The 23,469-nt window shown below is 44.3% G+C and overlaps 1 protein-coding gene across 1 annotated transcript in view; it reads right to left on the minus strand.

Moving 5' to 3' along the window:
* Window positions 1–23,469, minus strand: part of LOC147899512 (B-block binding subunit of TFIIIC) — a 131,156-nt gene that overhangs the window by 75,237 nt on the left and 32,450 nt on the right. Inside the window, exons 8-10 of the mRNA XM_087377855.1 lie at window positions 22,259–23,014; window positions 9,283–9,573; window positions 9,039–9,191 (exon numbers count right to left, since the gene is read on the minus strand). Of these exons, the coding sequence (XP_087233981.1) occupies window positions 9,039–9,191; window positions 9,283–9,573; window positions 22,259–23,014 (1,200 nt within the window). The remainder of the gene's footprint in view (window positions 1–9,038; window positions 9,192–9,282; window positions 9,574–22,258; window positions 23,015–23,469) is intronic.

The raw sequence follows: 23,469 nt of genomic DNA on the forward strand, positions 1-23,469 counted from the left end.
AAACAAGCTGAGAGAGGGTAAGGGGTTGAGAAAGAAAGAAGAACGCCAACTGTCCGCCTGCACCAAAGTGCAAAGTACCTACGGAGTCCAGCCGTCTCCTCATAGCCCTCCTCAGACCCTCGAACAGTTTGGGATGGTCCTTGTACTGCTTCTTGAAAAACTTCCAGTTAGCTTTGTCTGCCCAGCTGGGTTTAGTCTTCCCTTTTGTGATGGAAGTATGCAAGGTTGACCTATGATGCTTCAAGAGGACCTCCATGCGCTCTTTCATGTAATCCAAACTGAACTCCCAATTTGGGGGGTTAGGATCTTATCTTTTTAATTCATCGATGACTGCCTGCTTCTTTTGGTCATCTTGATACTGCCAGTGAGTGGGGGGACCCCGAACTAAACCAAAATGATCTAGTGTGGAATTGACACTTACTACGGATCATTCACACTAATAAGAGAACTTGGAGTCTCTCCACTGGAGTCTGGAGCCCAGTCCACCTCTGATAGCTCTGGCCCCCAGCATGGACTACCACACAATGCACATGTCTGCTGGACGTACCAAAGAATCAAAGAGAAGAGACTTCATTGGGGGATCCTGGAACTAAGAATGAAAGCATTGTCACTCAAGCCTAGCAAGCGCAACATAACCCTTGCTCAACCGTGCCTACATCTTTGGTCTCATCATGAAAATTGGATGACACAAAACAATGCCCAAATATGTGTAGGTGCAATGACCTCCATCGGTAATCCGTCAAGGGTGAACAACTCTTTGTGCGTGACTCCCCCGAATGTATTGAAGATCATAACCTTCATTTAACCAAGGTTGAAATTCAAATCATGTGTCTCGTAGAAAGTATGGAGTGCGTTTCAAGTGTCATTGGAGGCCCTCGGGTGAAGAGGAGAATAAGACCACATCGCCTACATAGAGGATAATCCGAATCACAGAGCCGGCAAGATGAGTCTACTTCTTCTAGTGTCTCGATGAAGGTCTCAAGCATGTCGATGTAGAGAACAAACACAGTTGGTGATAATGCACAACCCTATTTAAGCCCAATGGTGGATCTTGATCTCCCCAATCTATCCTATAGCCACTCAAACCCTAACCTGGTACCCTCTCATAAAGTGACATGACTGCCCAAATAATATTTGGACTGTACCCTAGATCCCGCAAGCGTATGATAAGGCAAGCTCTTGGCACTGTATCAAAAGCCTTGAGAAAATCCGCAAAACAACACCCTCTATCTCCATGCTCTGGCCTCCTCAATGATACCTCAGTATGTGAGGATGTGATCTAGAGTCGCATGATCAGTGTGGAAGCCTACCTGTCTATTGGCTCTAAGTCCGTGGAGCTCTGCTAACTAGCTAACCTATGTATTGAGCTGTAAGGCACAGATTTTGGACATGACCTGCCAAATGATAATGACCCTATAGCTTTCCCTGCTCATGGGATCGCCTGCATTGTGAATGGTAGTCATGGTGTTAAGGGTCCAGGTGTGAAGGGAAACCGGTACAGACCATTCCGTTAAAAAGCTTTGCTAAGATCAAGACCAAAGTACTTATTCCATATGCGATGTACTCAGTACGTAGTCTCTCATAATCTTTGGCTTAGCCGTACGTAGCTTCAGAGCTATGTGTCTGATGTGACTGGTGGTGAACGATGCGCAAGAGGTGAGATGGGGTAGCTATCAGAGGTCAGGTGGTGGCTGAGGGGAAATGTCATATAGTATGTATGTATGTATAAGAGTGCCAAAGTTTGGTGTCAGTCAGAGGAGAGGGGACTAGTCTCTCGACAAACTTTCACAAGAGTCCTTAGAGTTGTTGCTAAACATTAGTAACTCCTCTTTCTAGCAAACGAAAGATTGATTCTTCTAGCAGATCAAATGACGATATTCACGTATTGTCTCCATCTCGCTCGAAAAATGATGCTTAGTCTCAAATCTGAGTTGACAACGTAATGCCTTACACTCATCATCATACCATCTATTGTAGGGGATTGAGCTGAGAGGCGAATGGCTAGTGGAGCGGGTGGGATGTGTGAAAGTGTGCAGGGCAGCCTCATGAAGGAAGTGGGTGATCAAAGCGGCTCGATGCTCCAGAAGCAGAATGTTCTCTAGATTTGGAAGTAGGGTAGAAAGGAGTGCAGAGTTCTCAGGGGATATGCTATGATCGAAGTGGATGTCATGATATATGGTGTGTGTGGATGGTGTCGTGGTGTGTGTCATGCGGTGGGGATGGAAATGCTAAAGAAAAGATACGTGTGGTTAGCTCCTGGTGCTGGGGAGACAAAGAAGTAAGTGATGAGCGGGGCAAAGATAGTCGACCAAGATGTGAGCTTTCCCCCCCGATTCGAGGATGAGGATCTCCACAACCGAGGAGGATCATTGGTCCATACCATTATAAATGATAAGATCATATGTATTCTACCGATGTTCAAGAAAGCGTGCCCGTAAGAGATGACCAAGGCTGGCGTCTCTGCAAATACTCGAGATATCCATGCCTCTCTAGATCAACATCATGCAATAAAATAGATCATCTTGGAAATCAAGAAGCGGTACTTGTCACGTATCCATGTTCGCGTTGAAGTCTTCAACAAGGACTTCCCCGCGGCTCAAGAAATCCATCATGTCTATTTATAGGGTTGTGTAGATTGAGGTCTCGACCTCATCACATAGGTCCTAGCAAAGTGTGAGGTCTCGGGAGGGCAATAGTAGACACCGATGATGAAGAGGCCCTATTGAGAGGGGTGTCAGATCCTAATCCAAAGAAATCTAGAATGAGTGTCACATCTCTCGACTGAGATCATCCCAATAAGAGATGACCTATATGGCATTGCTACTCCTCCTAATCCAAGAACTCCACCTATCTCCCAAGTCTCGTCTCGGTTGTTGTCTCCCATGTATACCCACAAACTACAGGCAAGGGGCACTCTAGGCTTTGACAAGTCTCTTTATCGAAAACTATATCTCGTCCTGTGTATGACTCTGAGAAATTTCCTGGATCTTACCATAAGGTATCATTACACTTCCAAACAGTGCATGTCAGGGTCTCGGTGCTCCAGTCTCATAGACCCTGTCCCCCTACGCAAGGGAACCATCGGATGCCAATCAAGGGCCTATCAACAGCCACCCATCTCAAGCCATTGCCCACTTTTTCTCCTTGCAGGCGTCTCTCCTCTTCCTATAGGAGGGTGCGTCTCTCCTCTTCCTGTACGTGTGTGAAGCCCTCGTCCTAAGGATAGTCCCGTAGCACTATTCACTTGCATAACGGTGCAAGACAAACTTGAGTGTCTTTAAATCGGATGACAAGAGGCTGCTCCCAAGTGGGGGCCATGTCCTATGCGCCATGCACTCTCAATCGCATGCTCCTGGACTCCTAGGGTAGGCTGGTCGCATCATTGATAGCAGTGGTGCAGGTAGGAGAAATCCCTTTGACTCTAATGTACTCTGATGTTTGTGAGCCTTACTGACTCTCTGTTGCTAAAGAATGGTAGCAGAAACGGTAACCTTTGCAGGCTCCCATTTTGCAACGTCCACCCATCTGGAGGTCTCATGGTTGATTGCATGATGGCTATCTGCACCTCCATTGCTGGCCCATCACTCGCGGCTATCGCCACCTAATTGCATACGACAACAAGCTTCATACGGATCTGTGACACCTCCTAACTAAGACTATGAATATATCTATCTTGCTCAGCCTCTCGTGAGTCGTGCACGATGGCGGTGAGCCTCCATGCATAGTTGCACAAAACGACCGTTTCATGGCCAAATGGCAAAAATGGAAACGGCGAAACGAAAACAGCGTTTCTTCAAGAAATGCCGTTTCGTAAAACCTAATTTGCCCTAAACCCCAAAAATCGTGATTTCGCCACCTGGCTCCATTTTTCGCCGCCTCCCACCCATTGCACTCCTCCTGTGCAACCTTGCTGCTCTCTCCACCTTCTCTAAGCTCTCTCCATCCCTCCATCCTTTGCTCTTGGACTCTCCATCCCGTTTTCCTCGGACCTCCATCCTTCTCTCTCCATCCTCTTCATCCTTTGCTCCATCTTCTCCATCCTGCAAGCTGCAGCTTGGCAGCCTGCTCTCCATCCCTCCATCCTCTCTTTAATCTTACCTGTAACCTCTCCATCCTCCTCCTCTGAGCTCTCCATCCTCCTTCACTTCTACCTCTGATCCTCCAAGCTCCTTCCACCTCTCCATCCTCTTTTACCTCTGAGCTCTCCATCCTCCTTCTACCTCTCCATCCTTTCTCACTTGTGACCTCTCCATCCTCCTTCTCACCTCTCCATCCTCCTCAATGCCAAGAGATGCTTATTGGGTCCATGTCTCCCTCCTAGATAGTTATAAAGGAGGCGGTGGCTCCAAGAAGTGGAGATGCAACTATTGCCGCATAAGCAAAACGGGGTCTGTCACACGGGTGAAAGACCATCTAGCAGGTGTTCCCAGCAAGGATGTAGGACCTTGTGAGTTCGTGCCTACTCCAGTGAAAGGTGGCCTAATAGAATGGAAGCGTGTGCGTATGGCAGCCTTGGCTGCAAAAAGTGGAGGGCAAGGGCTGCAAGATGAAGAAGAGGCTGCTGACACTGAGCCATTGGATGATGCCAGCACATTGGGTTCTGTAAAGAGAGTAGAGGGGCATCAACTACATCGAGTGCGGGTCCTAGTGCTACAAGAACACCCTTGCCACATGGATCAATTAGTATGGATGCTAGTGCGGGAAAAAGAGAATCACTGCAAAGGTCTAGCATTCAAGCACGCTTGCAAAAGCAAGCAGTGAAGGAGGCCACTAGTGAGCTCACAAAGCTCTTCATACAGTGTGCAATACTCTTTCGTGTGGCGAAGACTACACAATGGAGGAAGGCCATGAGAACCATAAGCCGCATTGGATATGAATGGGAAGGGCCTACATATGAGGCCTTGCGGACAAGAGAGCTAAGAAGAGAGAGGGAATGTGTGGAAGACCAAATGAAGCCTTGAAAGAGACTTGGAAAAAATATGGATGCACACTCTTATGCGATGGATGGTCAGATGCACGCAAGAGGAATGTGTACAATATTTTAGTGTCTTCTTGCAAGGGAACCATGTTCTTGAGAGCCATAGACGCTTCCACTGCAGGTACAGTAATTACAGGGTTGTATATTTGGGAGCATTTACGGGCAACCATTATGGAGATAGGTGTTGAGCATGTGGTGCAGGTGGTGACAAATAATGGCAGCAATTGTGTGTCAATGGGTGCCATGTTAGAAGATGAGTTCCCTAAGATTGTGTGGACACCCTGTGCCTCACATTGCCTTGATCTTTTGATCGAGGACCTAGGGAAGATACCTTGGATTGATGCCATCTTCTCCACAGCCCGCAGTATCGTGAAGTTTGTCACGAGGAGACCCAAAGTTCTCAGCATCTATCGGGCTTACGGTGACCTTGAGCTATTGAAACCTCCAGCCACAAGGTTTGCTTACATGTTCATAGTGGTGGAGAGGCTTGTGCGAGTGCGCCAGGGCTTGTTGCAAACGGTTGTGTCTTGAGAGTGGGGAGATTGGGATGATAGAGGCCAAGCAAAGTCTATCAAATTTTTTCGCATGATCATGGATGAGTCTTGGTGGAATCAAGCGGAGGCATTAATCAAATCGATTAATCCTATCTACACGGTGCTTCGCATCACGGACATGGAGGGAAGCACATTAGGGCTCTTGTACGAGTTTCTGGACAAGATTGGAGAAGCCCTCAACGAAAACACTTCCCTATCGCCTAATAAGTAAGACTTTTTACTTTTGTAATATGTATAATTATTGCAGTTACTAAATTGCAATTTGTTATCATGAAGCCTGGAATTTTCAGATATATATTATGTATGTACTATTATCTATAGTCTATGAATTTTGCATGCATAATGCATTCTAATTTCTTGTGGCATGATTTAGGGTTGAGTCCATCCGTGCTGTATGGAATAAGTGGTGGAATTGGTTCCATGGCCCAATCCATGCGGTGGCACATGTATTGCATCCGCTCTGGCGCAGTCAAGAGAAATATGAGAATGACGAGTTGGAGGAGGGGATGCAACAGTATCTACAAAATTGGACGGGTGGTGACTTGGAGATGCAACGAAGAATGGAGGATGAACTTCTATTGTTCCGCAATCACAGCCTCTCCTTTGGTCGACCTACAGCTAGGCTCCGAGAGACACAGTTGCAACATGTCTCCTGGTGGGAGAAATATGGCAACTGTACTCCTACTTTGGTAAGAGTCTAAGAGACAAGTTGCAACGCCACTAATTAGAGCTTAGTCGTTAAGTAATTTGAAGTTTTATCTACTACAAATATGTTTAAAGTTATCAAGTTCCTGTTACTTATCTCTGCTTAATTGGCTTATGGCAGAAACGCCTTGCTATACGTGTTCTCTCACAGGACTGCAGTTCCGGTCCTTGTGAGAGGAACTGGAGCACTTGGGCCCTCTTTCACACAAAGAAGAGGAACGGATTGAGCACGGCTCAATTGGAGCGGTTAGTGTTTTGTCATTGCAACCTCCGTCTCCTTGAGTTCGCCGCCGGCTGCCTCAAACCTCACCAAGTGAACAAGGTGGACATGGAGAAGATGAAGGCCATACCAGATATCCCACGGGAGGAGCTGGACATATACACCATGTTGTATGAGGAGCTGTCAACACCAGCACACCACACACGATCATACACTCAATCATCTGGAGATGGTGCTAGTACTTCAGTTGCACCCGATGGTCCTGATCCTAATGTTGATGATTCTTCTTCAGACAGTGACACAGATGCCTCAAGCTTATCTGAGGAGGCAGAGGATGACGATGACGAGGAGTCCATGGATGATGCAGATGATCACTAGTCCTGCTGCTTTTTTTTATATCATCCATGGGTGCTTTTATTTTGAGTCTTGCATGACTCATGAGTCATGATCATGAAATTTGTGGATCATGAATCATGATCATCTATGGAGTCTGGACATTGGATGCTTTCAAGTTTCAAGTTTCAAGTTTCAACTTGTGTGCTAAGTTTAAAGTACTTCAAACTTCTAAATTTCAGATTCTTGTAATGCCAAACTTGTTAGTCATGATACATGTTGATTTCAGATTATTGAAGCATCATTCAAGAAAAACCCCCCAAAAAAAGGAGCGCAGCTAACAATTCAAAGCGTTCCAAAATGCCCTAAACAATTTGAATGGCACGTTACATTAAGATGCACGCACCCAATTAACCATGAGTTACACCACCCTATGCTAGGTCAAGGTCCATTGTTTTACCCTTAAAAAGTGTGATGTAATACTAAAGCATATCACGTGGGAGAGCTAGAAGGGCAAGTCCTAGTCTTGGACACACACACATCAACAATCGCTTCTTATCAGCAAGGCCCCAAGCAGCCTTCCTTCTTTTCCATTTACCCCTTCTTTTTTCCCCCTTCTATAGCAAGGTTGGAAGGTTCTTATTTGACTCCAAGGCACGCCTTTTAGAAGGTGACCACTTAGTCTAGCCAAAGGAGCTCCACCTAAAAAACAAACAAAAGGTTGATCATGTTGGTGTTTATCATCCCCTAGTATCATGATTTCACTAGGGATCTAGGATGATATGGACTCAACCCCAGCAGGCACCCAAATTCCTGATCACGCTTCATTTTTCAAGTCTTCCAAAAAAGTACCAAGCCATCATCCATTGAGCTTGCTTTAGTACAATACTTGAGGACCCAATGACAACGGCTTCACTACTTTAAAACAACGGAATACTAAAGGTTCATTTGATTGTGGAGGACCTTCACTTCCTCCCTGGCCAAGTGATGTTGAAAACCTTGAGCAAGGGTTTCTTTCAATGACGAGTTGAAATCTTAGGGCTTCCTCGGCAGCACCAACGGTGCGGGCAAATGGGCCATCTAGCCAAGGCTTGTCCCCACTTTACAATTCAAACTCCCTCTCTGCCCTAGTTCCCTTCAAGGGAGGAGGGAAAATCTAGCGTACTTCCCAAACAAACCTAGTAGTGACCTCAATCTCAATCCACCCCAAAGAGGGACTCCCCCCCCCCCCCAAAACTAGTGTCTGGATTACAAAAGAGGGGAAGCAGAGGGAAGGTATGTGGCAAAGAACACTAGGCGAAGGGCATGCCAGAGATAGTAGGCACAGGAAATCTGGAGACACAACCTACAACTATTGACGGAGAGCAAGAGGCAAGGGGAGACTAGCTTCTCAGAACATCAGAATTTCTTTGATCTCTCTGCAAAGGTTTTGACTCCCAGGTTCCAATTCCTCCTGTAAAGGAGCCCTCAGCGATGAACACACCCCTTCTTAGATGTGGCTTCCTAGCCCTTCCTCACACCCCTCGACCCACCTCACACCCCTGCCACCCAGCCCCTCGCCTACAAATCCCCCTCCAGCATTTGTCATCACCCAAACCATCTGAAATCACCTCCACTTGCCTCTCCTTCTATGCCCTAGGGAGGGAGTCACAAGCCAAGAAATCAAATATTCGGCCCTAGCCTCTCAAACCCGAGTTCTTGCGTGATGACAATGTCTAGGAGACAGTGGCCATCATCACTGCCTAGAACATTTGGATTGCATGTTGCAGCCTAGTTTTGTCCAGCTGCCACCCTTGTTGACATTTGGCTTGATAATTTCCATACCTTGTGCGCCATTTTGGAGCAAGGTATGGAGGATTCCAAGAATACCATTTAGAAAAGGGAGCGCTTCTACCAGGCTTGGCCTGCATGTGCTTTTTACATATTCACGGATCAAGGAATCTGTGGGTTGTATAGTCCACCACAGAGGTCGTTGGCACTTGCTTCCAAGGAACTCGAGGCATGACCTGGGATTCTGTGAAGCAAGCTGCAGGACATCTGGTTTTCTTTAGTGCATCAAGGATAGCTGACTCTTTGTATTGTTCTCTTAATGCTTAAGAGAAGGTTCTTTTCTTTGGGAAAAAAGGAAAAAAGGAAGTCAATGGAAGAAGTGAGTCTAAATCTAATCTATGTTCATACAAGCAAGCTAACGAAGCAGTCACAAATACTTCACTGAAACGGTTCAAGTGAATTGTCAAAAAAAGCCAACCTGATCGAGCGAGAGCTTTAAATCTTGAGCAATTTGTACACATTCGTTATATGGTAGCCGCCTATTGTCATCAAGGCTTATCCGCCTTTGAAGTTCTGTTCGCTGATCCATAGTCATGACTCTCAAAGATGTCCACGATCGAGGGCCAAAGAGCTTCATGAAACCATTTTGAGTGGCAACAATGTCATTATAGAGTGACTTCAGCATCCAGCCAAGAAACAGTTACGAGTATAGCAAAAAGTACCTCTGGCACAGTTAACCCAGGAAACGCACGCCTTGCAATAGAAGGATCAGCTCTGCAAAAGAAATACTCCAGATTCTTCCAATAATCCTCCACACTTTCTTTTGATGAGAGGTGGAAATCACGTCTCATAGGTGGACCAAGGTTCAAAACATGTCCACTGATGGAAGGAGGCTGGTGAAGAGCAGGTTCCTCAATGTATGGCCTTTCTTCCAAAGCATATGATACAGCAACTTGTGGAATCTTGTCATTGTTATGATGAAATGGAGCAGGTATCATCACAATCCTAAGCAGCTTGAAACCATAATAGCTCAAACATTAGTCTCACAACAAAATCTAGCATGAGAGGGCAAACAAATATTACTAAGCATAGCAAAATTCACAACCAATGCCTTTGATTATATAGGAATTACTCATGCCTCGCTACTTGAAGGAAATGACTATGTTTCTCTCTTTAACCTCCTTTTCTTCTCTCAAATACACTATCAAAAAACATTACATTTTCTCTGTATCCTGCTCTTCTCTGTGTCAATAAAGCAGCTAGAAGAGTAGAAGTTTGAGAATAGTGCACTCGAACTAGAAGAGTTATTCATTACAAAGGGATGCATGTCTCTCACTGTGCCTCAAGAGACTGGAACATCATTCTTCTTGTTGAAACACAGAACATGACAAGAGTGGGATCATTACAAATCCAGGCTTAAATATGTTCAGTATGGAATAAATGCAAACAGTAGCAACACTTCCAACAGAAAAATACTAGTGTTCTAAGCCCTCCCTCTGGCACATACAGAGTACAAGTGCAACTAGTGCTCGAGAATATATTCATGGGCTGGACTCTACGCTTGACATGCAAGGGGCTGCACATGGACATGAAAGCAAAAACTCCACTTTTAAACTGAGAGTTTGAAAAAGCTAATTGCGGTAGGCAAAGTATCTAACCTTTGTGACAACATAGACAGGATAGAGAGGAAATGGAGAGCTAAAATTCTTGAGACACTCTCATTTTCATTGGGCTTTATACTCCCGTGGAATGATATCTTGACTGACTAGGTTCATCTGCCCCTTCAGATTTTGTCTAGCAGGAGATTGATTCAGTTCTCCCACTGCCTCCCATCAAGACCAACCAGACCTTTGTGAGCTCTATTCTTAAGAAGCATCAGTGACTTCAATTCTCCACATATCTGGAGGTCAATCTGGGCTATGCAGGCACAAGCATTGATTGTAAAGAGGTCACCAACAACTGCTTACCTTTAATTGTTTTGAACTTAACATTGTCGTAGCCTCCACGCTTGATTTTGATTGCAGTCTTTAGGCTGGTACAAATATTTGCAATTATTCTACATGATTAAAGCATGCCATTTTCACCCCAAAGAAAAAAGGCATCCTTTCGATTGCCAAAGCCAAGTCATAATGTTTTGCAAATGGAATGCAATGTCTAATCCTTAAAATCCCATTATGGTAATCCAAATCCAGTCCAAAATAACATCAAATGAAAATAGAGAGGACCAGAACTGCATTTAGCTGCAACACCTTGATAAAATTATCTAAGCTATGACCACCCATCCTCAACGGTAAAGCTTACCGTTCTGCTCCACTTGATTGAAAAGACAAAAGCTGCCTTGAAAACCTCTCCAAAACTCATCCCAAGGTGTATGCCTAGGCAACCAATCTCTCCACTGCGTCAATGCTTTCTTTTGTAAATAGAATGAATAAAGAAGGCCATTCATCGACTTAATTTTAAAATGGACCTCTTTACATTCCTTTGTCTCTCCTACTCTAAGGTCCATGAGGCAATTTACCACAGCATGACTTTTGAAAATTGAGATATTAAAAGGTTTGAAGAAAATAAACAAAGTGTACAAGGACGTAGGCTTAGCAAGATTTTAGCAAGTTAATACGTCTTAGAACCACAGTTTTTAAAAAATCATCATGACGTGATAAGGGAGTTTCAGAATTGATGGAGGGGCCCTAATCGCATTGTGATGATTTGAATGACAAAGCAAATAAGAAAAACCGATAGGTCTCGGAATCATCACCATGCGATACGGGAGTTTCAAAATCGATGGATGCCAAGAGATTCATTCAATCGCTAATTGTCTCTATTGATGAGAGTGGCGCCTTGATGGTGCGCCTAAAAGATGGCGTCAATGGCTCCAAATACGCACAAGACATGCATAAATTGCTGATTACATGCAGAGTACAGCCTTTGTAAATATGTATCCATTTAGGTAGCACAATCTATTAACGTACCACTTGGAGTGAGAGGTAAGCTCTTTTAGTTTGCCTTACCCAGTCACGAACAATGACAAGTAGTTGATCACAATTGATTGAGACGTACAGCCATTCATCAAATGGGTGACATGAATCTTGTGCAAAGGCCTTTTCATATGTTTGACCTCATAGCAAAGGCAAAGGGCTTGGTTGAGAGGCGATATATCATGCGCACAGAAGGCAAAGACTTCGTTCGTATTTATGATGCATGAGCGTTTGACATTGAACGACAATTTGTGCTGAGACCAAATCGTGATTGCTAATGTTCACTTCTTGTCAACACATCCATCTAAGGAGCATCTTGCTTGAATAGTTTGCGAAAGGCTAGTCCTGGCGGAAGTCTATGCATGCATGTTGAGAGAGATGTTCTGGTCAGTGCATCATCCATTCTTCTATGCTGACAAAAACCTACAACAGGATGAACAATAATGGTTGATAGTGGAAAATTCAACATCTATGAATTGATGGTGTCAGGAATGCCCTTAAAGTACTTAGATGTGGTTTTGAAGAGATTGTGGGTTGAGGCATATCATCTACAACTAGTACACAAATCTTTGGACCCGTTTGTAGTTCTATTTGTATTTTCGGCCAGCTCATTCTGGGCCCAGACCGACCCAATCCAAGAGATACTCCATTCTACTCTCATAAAAGAACTTTCCAAAACAAGTCAAAGGCATCCTCGATCACAAGTCAAACTCTCACAGCTCTTGCACATCATGTAAGGTTCCGTATATCCTAAAACAACCAAAACCAACCTGGATCACAGGAAAAATCACCACACTACTTGCCTGTTGCACATCCAAGACCACAATCCCACCAAAATCTTCCAGATGCCCAAGTACCACGGTCATGTCGTCCATCTAGTGAATCGCCGCCTCAGTCAATGAGAAAGGCCACCCTCGTACTAACAGCTAGCTATCCATTTCCAAAACTAGGAACATCCTAGACCCTGCCAGGCACCAAAAATCTAAGTCTATTCACGGTTCAGCACCATCTACAACCTGGACCCAAACCTGCTCCAGACAGTCTCTGAAACTAGGCTTTGGAAGAGCTCCACTCAATTTGAAATCCTTAGCCCACCAAGGTAGCATGTGACCTGTCCTGTTCCAATGGCTTCTCCAGTCTTCAACACAAAGACTTCAACTGGTTCTACCACATGTTCCTCCAGTATCATCCATGTAGACCTCCATGGAAAGTACTCCATTTCAATTGCCTGCATTGAGGCCACCTTCACCACAACGTCTGTGACACTAACTTTCTCAGCAACCCTAGAAATATTCAATGCACAAAAAGAATATTTACCCAAGTTAATATTCCTCTTAGTGGAGCCTTCACAACCAAAACAGCAAAAATTGAGCAGAAAGTTATTTCATCGTAGCTTCATCTTCGAAGGGTGCACCTATGGTTGACCTCAAATATGATTGGATGTTATTTCATTAGATCCTAAGACAAGATCCTTAGAGACTAACAAAAGTCTCCTAAGATTTGTATACAACCCTCTACATGGTTTCCATAAAAGTGCCTTGTATACCCTCTATGAGCTCCCTTTAAAAAAAGCTCAGAATGCAACTACCCCGCCTATCTTCATTGTGGGATGCAACACTTTAGACATTTAAGGACATGTCAACATACGAATACCAATGACACACATGCAATCTCAAAGAACCTCTCTAAAGGCCAAATGCTAGCATCCTTGGCATTTTACACACAACTGCCTCATCCCAGCCCACATTCACACATTATGTAGGAGCAGCCCATCAAACTCAAATACCATTACAAAATCCTCGCCCAAATTATCCATTATGTACTGACATGAGCGTGATTGGCCTCCAATCACCAAGTGAATCACATAGCTGCTTCTTTGGAATCAGCTTGAGAAGACCCTTTTTTCATGACACAGGCATCTGCTAATTTTGCCATGCTGTATTTACCATTTGCAGCAAGGTGAATTTAAGAAGATCCCAGAATGCAAGAAAGAATTCAACAGTGAGACCATCCCATCCTGGAGATTTCCATCTGCCACAAGATCTCAGTGCATCAGACAATTCCCTTTCAGTGAAGGGATGCTCAAGTTCCAAAGCCTGAGCATCAGACAGAATTGGATGAATATGCTGCAAAAGAAGCTGACGTGTAGACACGACCTGAGGAGAAAGAGTATCCACATGCCCAAAAATGAGTGGAGAAGTGCTGCACACATAAATCAGCAAGCTATGAACGAGATGTTGTCCAAGAACCATCAGGCATCCGGATCCGACAGATATTGGCAGCCTGTCTTTTGTAGTGTAAACTCTTAAAAAATTGCTTGGATCGGGTTTCCCATTTAGCAAGCTTTCTGCGATCATTGGATTGAAGAGGAAATTGAGCCTGCCACGTACAGCTTGTAGGATTCCGTACATCATGTACGGCTGTTCCAGGCCCTCCTGCGTGTGTTTTTTCTGCTCCCGGCAGTATCTAGGTAGAGTTTTCTCCTCTCCTGCCTCTCTCTATTGTGGTTTTCTCTCTCTCTCTCTCTTGTTCCTCCTACCCTTTTTTTGCCTTCAGCTTCTCTTTGTAACTCCCCCTCCCTTTTTTTCTGTTTGTAGATATCAGGTCTTCTTCCTGTTCAAGCTCTATTTCTTTGCTCTCTCTCCAAATACGCTTTACAGGTACTCGACTACTACCAAGACATACATAAACAAAAGGCACAAGCAAGATTTGGGTCAAGATGACCTTGGACATGTTTCTTTGGAGGCTCGGTTAGTCTATGATGTGATGCATAAGGGGTTTGATGATACACGCAAGGATTGGAAGGATCTTGCTCCCACTGTTGGAATAATGGTGGAAGTAGAGAATATTGTGGATCCCCTGCGTGAATATGCCAAACATGCAGTTATTATATTTTTTCTAGGAAGGATGCTTGTTGCAGCGGATGTTGGAAACTGGCTAACACGCACTTTGGGGGGCTGTTTTGTTCGCAAAGTGCATTATGAGCTAGGGGCTTCTTTGAGGTGATTATGGTCGATGAACAGCACAAGCAGATGCTACTTGAGCATTCCCCTCTTTTACGGACAGCAGATGGTACATGTTCTCCCTTGGTCGCCTACTAGGGATTATCAGGCTTTGATTAGGCATCGTTGTCCTATGTGGGTGGAAGTTGTGGACTTCCCTCAATGTCATGCCTCCTTGTTGCCAAAAATTGCAGCCTCTTTGGGAAAGGTGGTGTGTCCACCACGACCAAATGTCAACTCGAATAGATTTTGCATCATGTGGGATACAATTAATCCCACTCCAGATTCATATTTTGTTACGGTTAATAATGTTGCGATGGGCACTGCATTTTACAAGTTGAAATGGGTTTATTTGCAGGAGCCTGCATTGAGTGCAAGAAGTTTGGGCACATGGTTTCACAACGCCCTCTAGTCCTACACAAAATGCCTCGAAATGCTATGCCTACTGACATGCATCCAAAGGATACTCTTGCCTCTTCTCAGGCTAAGAATAAGTCCAATAAATGCAGCTCAGGATAAGAGGAAAGCTCTTGCTGCGTCAAATGCTAATGTCTCTGCCTCAATGCCTTCAACTTCTCAATTGAAGGTACAGGAAAAAACTTTGTAGGAAGCTTGGCAGAGTCCAAGAAAAATTATGACAGCAAGGAGACCTCTTCCTTCACGTACTTGGAATGGCTCGTCATCGAGTGGGAACACACCACAAGAAAACTCAGGGATTGGAATTACTTGGGCTGTAGTGATAGCAAGTCGCACTCTCTTTCCTAAAGAGGGAGTGGCTGCTCTTTTATCTTCTCCACAGACATTAGTTTCATCTCAGGCTCGGGGGCCGGATCCTGAGGTTGGAATGCAAACTTGATCTTTTGGGTTCTTACATGTAAATACTTTGTAAATATGTTGTCATACATAAAGTGTCTTACTCTCAATGTACAGGTCTATGTGATCCCAGGAAATGGAAGCCGGCTTGGGGATACCTATATCAATTGTAGCCTGACATAGTTGCATTGCAAGAGCATAATCAGCATATGTATGCTAGTCATCATGGGCATTTTTCTGGTTATGATATTTTCTATGCAAGAGAACATTCTTTTTCAGGTGTGGTGTTCCTGCTGAAACATGAGTTACAGCCAGTAGTTGCTCTAAATGATAGTCAAGGTAGATGGCTGATCATCCAATGTCTTATACAGGGGGAGTCTTTGAATTTGCATCTGTCTATGTGCCACAATCTTCTCGCAGCAAAGGTTTGATTTGGGCTGATACGCAAAGTTATCCCTAGAAACAGCATGCCTTCATTTGTAGAGATTTTAATAATGCTCCTCAACTAGGTGACGATACTTCAGGTCACACTCACATGTTAGCCTCTGAGCTTCAGTATTGGTCTACTTTATTGACTCAACTCCCTCTTATTGATCTGTGGAAAGAATCACAGCCTATGCTGCCTGGCTACATATTTCAACACAATGCTCAATCTGCTTATCGGGCTCGGTTGGATCGATGGTATAGAGTTGATCCTCAGCACTAAGATTTTCTCACTGTCAATTTATGGGTGGATTACACTTTCCCACACTGATCATGCCCCTTTGTGGTTGAGAATTGGTCTCCCATGAGATACCTGATGATAGGCTTGTGCACAGAAGATTTCTCATTGTCAACAATAGTTATTTGGAGCATGAAGCATACAAGGCTCTGGTTAAAGATGCAGTTCAGCCACTATCTCAACAGGTTGCCATTGGCATTGATTTTGCTTGGGAAGCTTTTGTTACACGAATGCAAGCAGTCATTCGTAATTATGGCAAAAGCTACATGAAGACCTTGCGGGACAATGTTGCTCAGGTGAAATTTCAGTGTTAGTCTTTGACAGAGTTGAGTCACCTCAGGAATCTTTCTTCTAAGGAAAATCAGATTTTATGTCGGGCAAAATATTATTTGCAGCCATTGATTTTTTTCACTAAGGGGGATCTGTCTTCCTTCATGTCCACCATTATGGAAATTTTCTAGCGGTCAAAGCATGGCAAGAAAAGCTTGCGGATACTTCCAGTGCAGAGATTATGCCCACCCGAATTGCATGGAGGGCTGAATATTCTTAATATTCATGTGCACATTTTAGCTCACAAAGGCAAAATGATGCTTCAGTTTCTTCAAGATGATCAGCATTGGGCTGCTATGACGCGCTCCTTACTTGTTCACATCACCACTCCTGCTTTTGGTTTTTGGCAACCTATGCAGTGCGATTTTCTTTTGGGCTGCATTGAAGGAAAAATCAAATGTTGCCCTATGGTTTCTCGGATGTTTCTAGATTGGAAGCATACTCTTTACAAGGTAACTCTTTGCGAACTCTGAGCATCCACTGGTCACCCGTTTCTTCTCCTCCCTTGGCCGTGCAAGAGCCCCGGCGCTCTTATTTTCTTAATACAAAAGGGATTTCCAATGTCGTTGATGTTATTAAGGATGATGGCACTCTTTTATCCTTCCCTTTGGTTGCTGCAAAATATGGTTTGGACATGCATTACCGTCCGGTATGGCAAGTCATTACTCGAATGCTTCAGCCATTTCAGTCAGTACCGCCTTTAGAACTTCCAAGACAACAGGCTTCAGGGTTGGACTCTTCTTCCTTTATACTCGTCCATTCGTCCTTTGAAGCTATCTCATATAACAGTCTCTAAAGTTCTGTTATCACCACCCTGGGTGTCGGACACAGCCAATCAAATTTGGGCATTGCAACGTCCAGTCAAATGGTGGAGAAAGAGATTGAAACAGATTTGGCACTCCAAGATTCCATTACGCTGGATCTTTTTATGGCGGGTTCTGTTGGGGGTTGTTCCGTCTAGACACCTTTTATCATGCAGACGTATTACTCCAGCTATCTGTCATCAGTGTTTAGCTCCAAGGGAATCAGTATCTCATATCTTTTGGCATTTCCCCGAGACACAGAGCTTCTTGGGCATCCTCTGGCACAGATTGAGAATGCAATTTTCTCAGGCTTCTTTTGGCAAGCTTTTCTACTCTCTGGAAAGCTAGAAACCACAGAGTCTTTGGTGATCCAGTTTTTTCTACTTTTGTTTTCTTTCCTCGTTCTTTGCAACAATCGCTTTTCGATTGTTTGCAAACTCACTGAATAGATCAGGATGTATATTTGTCCTACATGGACATTTTCGTTTGATGTAATATTTCGGCTTGCCATTTTTTTTCTGGAAAACTATCTTGTAATATAAAGCATTCAGAGTTTTCAGCCCCCAAAAAAAAAAAAAGTGTGTCGTATTTTTTGGCACTGCCTTGACTTACGTGACTTCTTGGGCATCCTTCGGAGAGATTGCGATTGAGATTTCCTCATGCTACTTTCACCAAGTTTTTCAAGCTTTTTGGGATTTATCCTCGCCGACTGGAGTTTGAGTTCTTCTTCTCCTGGGTTCGCTACTGGGCACTTTGGACTCTCTGGAAAGATAGAAACCACAGAGTCTATGGTGATCCTATGTTTGCTACTTTCACTTTCTTTCATCATTCTTTGCAGCAATTTCTCTTTGAATGTTTGCAAACTCACTACATAGACTATGAAGTATACGTGTCCTACAATGAGATTTTCTCTTGATGTATTTCCAGCTTCCCAGTCTGGGACATATGTGTTGATGTATTTTGGCATATCCCATTTTGGGATAGCTATTTTGTGATATAAAGCACAAAAGTTTTCACCCCAAAAAAAATGTGTGTGTGTGTGTGTGTGTGTGTGTGTGTGTGTGTGTGTGTGTGTAAGGGCCACGAGATGGTTTCACACTTGATTGTACAGTTGATTTGTGAGAGAACAATGTGGCAAGCTCAGTACAGCCTGGACACACACACAAACACATATATATATAAATTAAGGGCCACGAGATGGTTTCACACTTGACTATACAGCTGATTTGTTAGAAAACAATGCGGCAAGCTCAGCCTGGACAGCACAGCAGAATGTTGTGAGAATCACTAACACCACAGATCACGCTTTTAGTCAACATGTGTACCACAGTATTGCAAAGAGACAGACACAGACTGAAGTAATACACAACATGTAGGCAGCAAAACTCAAGTGTATATAAAGCTCCACAAGTGTGGACAATGTTAACAACAAAATGTCCCAAGGTACCTCACATCTGCAGCCAAGTGCTGGTACGAGATGTGTATCCAAAACTCGTAGTGCATCCGCTCCTGGTAACCGTGTTTCTCTAAGCTTCAGTGGCTGTGGGAGCTCTTGAACTTCTCCGAAACTTCATACTGAAACAAGCCTTGGGCCCTCCATTAGGCTGCTGCCCCCCACCCGTACATATGGCCAACCTAACAGCCAGATTTCACGCCAACCAGTCAGCTCTAGCTGCCGACCCCATCGGGCCCCTTTGACCTGATGAATAAAGTGCTGCTGGCCGACCCCTTCCTGGTGGGGCTATATGAACCCTTACCATCCTTCATTTGAGGCCCTTCTGCTGGACTCAATTCAGCCCCAGCCAAGGCCCCATCCATGCCACCTTTCAAGCAGTCCACATGGATGTGCATCCTCCCCATGTACCGGCCCTTCATGATGCCTTAATGCTAGCTTCTCATGATGCCCATGTGACGACCGTCAGCTCTTCTCCATGTGCCCATGTGATACCTCTTACTTGTGCCCACATGGCATCTCTCACACTGATGCATCTATCACAGATGTCAAGCCCTTGGGTGTTGGAGATAAGTGCACACTAAGTGTACTATTTCCTAGTCTAAGTCTAAGACTAGTCTTTATGTCTTGAGTGTGTGCCATGTGGCACTTCTACAATTATCCCATAAACACTCTTGCATTATGTCTTGTACTTTGGCCCATATATTCAATGGGTCACATCATTCTAATCTATCAGTCTAGCTTGTGTCTTGTCTACACTCTTCTCAAGGTATTTCTTGTCTTTTAGTCTTGTCATTTCATTTCCATTTCCAGTTTCTAGTTCTAGTTCTTTTTCCATATTCCAACATGGTATCAGAGCTAGATTGATCCCTCTTCTCTCCTCTAAGTCTGCTGTAGCCATAGCTGCCTCTTCTCAGATTTCTCCCCCGCTCAGCTGGTCGCCATCTTCATCTTCTGCCCGTCTTCTCCGCGCTGCTGCCGTTCCTGCTGTCGCTGCAGATCTGCCCGCCATCTCTCTGCAGATCTGCCCGCCATCTCTCTGCCACGCTGCTGCCGTTCCTGCTGCCGCTGCAGATCTGCCCGCCATCTCTCTGCCAGATCTGCACGTCAGATCTGCACGCCATTACACTGCCAGATCTGCTGCGCAGTTCTGCTCTCTGCCAGATCTGTGCGTCAGATCTGCACAGATCTGGCGCTGCTGTAGCTCCTGCTCTTGCTGTCACTGCTGCAGCTCCCGCTCCTGCTATCGCTCCTGCACCTGCATCAACAAACGAACATTTCGAAGTACAGTCCAGACTGTCCGTACAGTCCGTACGACTGTACGGAATCCGTACCTGTACGGAATCTGCACCTCTCCAGCTGCTGTTCGCGATCTGCGCCATCTGTTCGTGACTGTCTTGGAGCTCGTGCTGCCTGCATCTCCTGGACCGCGCTCTTTTTTGCGCCTCTGCCTCTGCCTTGGGATTAAGGTACTGTGCATTGCCTCTTTCAGTTTGCTCAGCATCAGTTTACTCAGCAGTTCCTTTTCTTGCTGGTTCCTCCTGCTTCGATGGGCTGTCATATGCTATGGCCTTGACAAAGTGGTGAGAGAACCGGCTTCTTGCATCTCTCCTTTCATTTATTTTTGCAATATTGTAAGGGAATAGACACTGCCCTTGCATCTTAGCAAGCGGTAAGACCTTCCCACATGGCATCTTCCTCTCATTCTCTCATCTCTATCGACAAATTCAATGGGTCCAACTTTCATACTTGGCAAATCAAAATTAAGTGCCATCTTATGAAAGAAGGCCTTTGGGACATTGTTCACCGTGGTACTCCCGAAGGTCCATCTGAGGAAGTTGTTGCTGCCAAGAACGACAAAGCCTATGCTATCATATTGCTCGGCCTTGGAGATGATTACATTCATCACATCTCCGACATACAGTCTGCTCCTCAAGCATGGATCACTCTGGATACTCTTTTTGGAGCCCGATCTAAAAACTCTAAAATTGCACTTATGATCTCATTCTTTGATCTACATATGCAGGAAGGAGCTACTATAGCCTCTCATGTTAATTATCTTCGCAGTCTTATGGTTCAGCTTGCGTCAGTTAAGTCTCCCATCTCCGAAGATATTGCTATTGCTGTGCTTCTCAAAAGCTTACCTGACTCCTATGATACTCTTGTCACTACCTTCAAGTATCATAATAATCCTTCTCTTGAGGGTATCATCAATGCTCTCCAAGAGGAAGAAAGAACTCAACTACGAAAGGTAACTGACACTGCATTTTTAGCAAAGAAAGGAAGTTCTAAGGTAAGAAAGCCTTGCACCCATTGTGGCAAAACTAATCATGTGGAGAAGGACTGTTTCAAGGCTCATCCATGCACCATTTGTGGCCGTGATAATCACCGGGAGAGGGACTGCTACTCCAAAACCTCTACATCAGCTCCTGCATCTACCTCAGCCCATGTTGCTGCAACATCTCCATCAACTGATCCTGTTGTTCCTTCCTTACATGATGAGAAGTGGGCTTTTTGATAACTTCTATGTCTTGTCTACCACCTTGACCACCGATGATGTAGGTCAAGGGGTTCTAGTGTCATTGGTCTTTCTATTTTGTCTACAGTCAGTCTTCTGTCTATCTAGTCTTGTCTGTCTGTCTATCTGTCTATCAATCTGACTGTGTTTTGTTTTAGATCCATCTTGTCCTTACCCTTGTGGACCCATATGAGGATATCAGTTGAGGAGGGGTGTCTCAGGATCTTTTGTCTGTCATGTTTTATATCTTGTCTCTCAGTCTATCAGTCTTTATGTCTGTCTTCTAGTCTTGTCTTTCTGTCTTACTCCTAGTGTCCACTTAAGGAGGGTGTTGGAGATAAGTGCACACTAAGTGTACTATTTCCTAGTCTAAGTCTAAGACTAGTCTTTATGTCTTGAGTGTGTGCCATGTGGCACTTCTACAATTATCCCATAAACACTCTTGCATTATGTCTTGTACTTTGGCCCATATATTCAATGGGTCACATCATTCTAATCTATCAGTCTAGCTTGTGTCTTGTCTACACTCTTCTCAAGGTATTTCTTGTCTTTTAGTCTTGTCATTTCATTTCCATTTCCAGTTTCTAGTTCTAGTTCTTTTTCCATATTCCAACATTGGGTCCTCCTTATACAGGGGCTCAGAGATGGGGGCCATTGGCTCTACTACCCCAACATGAAATGGCCCTCTACCCCAACATGATTGCTAGCAGACACCATTGAAATCTTAGTTTGGGACAATCCATGCCCGTCATGAGGTAACATGAGGTAGGGAAGAAGGAGAGGAGACGAGGTTTGCAAAATCTGTTTAGGATTATTTCGATCATAGAACACATGCCTTGAATCTGGTCAATAGTAAAACATCTTGCAAAGAAGAAAAATGTTCTGGTGGTTCTTAAAATAATTCTTTTATGCACACCTCATGGATTTACATACAGAAGCATGCAGATGTTTCTCTATGTCACTGACATTGAAGACCTCACAAGAAAAACCAACCATCTGAAACTGTAATCATCAATCAAAATTTTACCAATCAAAAGTAGCATTTCAAAGCATGAAAAGGAAGAGGTTTCCATAAGAGCCTACCTTTAACCGCCGCAATATATCTACGAGCCAAGAGAGTCGACCACTAGCATTTGTATCAAACAATGCTTCAGACTCTCTAGTGGGTAAGTCAGAGAGTCGCATTCCACGCCTGCAGCGTTCAGCCAAACCCTTGATATGTTTGGTAGTGGTCGAACCAATGACTTGTAAAAACAACTCCAAAGGCATTGCCTGTACTGCAGCAAGTAAAGAAAAAATCCCACCAAATCCACTGTCTGTGTCGCTATTGCCATAAGGTGAGCATAGATCAGCATCAAATTCATTAACACCAGAAACATACATCCACAAAAACCGATGAAGCATGTGGCAACGAACCATTCTGGCAGAAACAAAACCATTATCACGCAAAGTTCCCCCTTTATCTGCAGCTTGACTCTCTGTTTGAGGCATTCTTTTTAACCCAGTCAGAACAGGAATGTCCCCATCCAAAATAGATTTTTTAGACCGCATTGAGCCTTGGACACGGATATGTGCATCGAACTCCCTCTGACGCTCATATATTTGGCTCAATAAATCTGGACCCACTTCAACAGATGGCAACAGGACTACATCAATAGAGCGGTTTTGCCGATAGTTTTTCACACCTGGGATGCTTACAAGAATGCATTTGCAGCGACCTTCCCTTTGCAGTTTCACCAAATTGCGAACCACGGTTTTCCTGTCTAAAATAGTATCTTTCCTCTCTTCCATTTCTTCCAGCCATTTATGAAGCTCAGCCCGGAGGATAAACCTTTCCCTCTGTAAAAGCAAGGGGTTTACTAAATCAGCCCTAGCCTTAAAACATCTAATGGACAATTTTAACTGAGAGGGAAGGGATTGCAAAACCTATGTCAAAGCAACCACAACTAAGATACATGTGGCTGGAAATAAGAAGTTAGAAACAAAATATATCGAAAAAAAATTAGTTGAGATGCCACATATTTTCATTTCTACAACATCTTCAAAGGTGATCCCCAAGGATAAAATGCTAAGTACAAAACCAGGGAAGGGGGTGTTGGGGGGGGGGTTCCTCTCAAAAGAAGTGCAAGGGCAAAGGAGTAAAGGACCAAGCAGTCAAAGAAGCGGAGAAGCAAAGGGATGAAGAAAACTAGAACCAACCAGTCGAAGCAGTAGAGAAGAGAGCTGCTAGTGAAGCGAAACACCAAAAAAGAAGAGGAGCAAACAGACCGTGCAGCAAAGCGCCCAGCAATCTG

The sequence above is a fragment of the Dipteris shenzhenensis genome, chromosome 8, assembly GCF_047967505.1.
Source record: "Dipteris shenzhenensis isolate YYH24624 ecotype China chromosome 8, Dip_SZ_1.0, whole genome shotgun sequence".
Lineage (NCBI taxonomy): Eukaryota > Viridiplantae > Streptophyta > Polypodiopsida > Gleicheniales > Dipteridaceae > Dipteris > Dipteris shenzhenensis.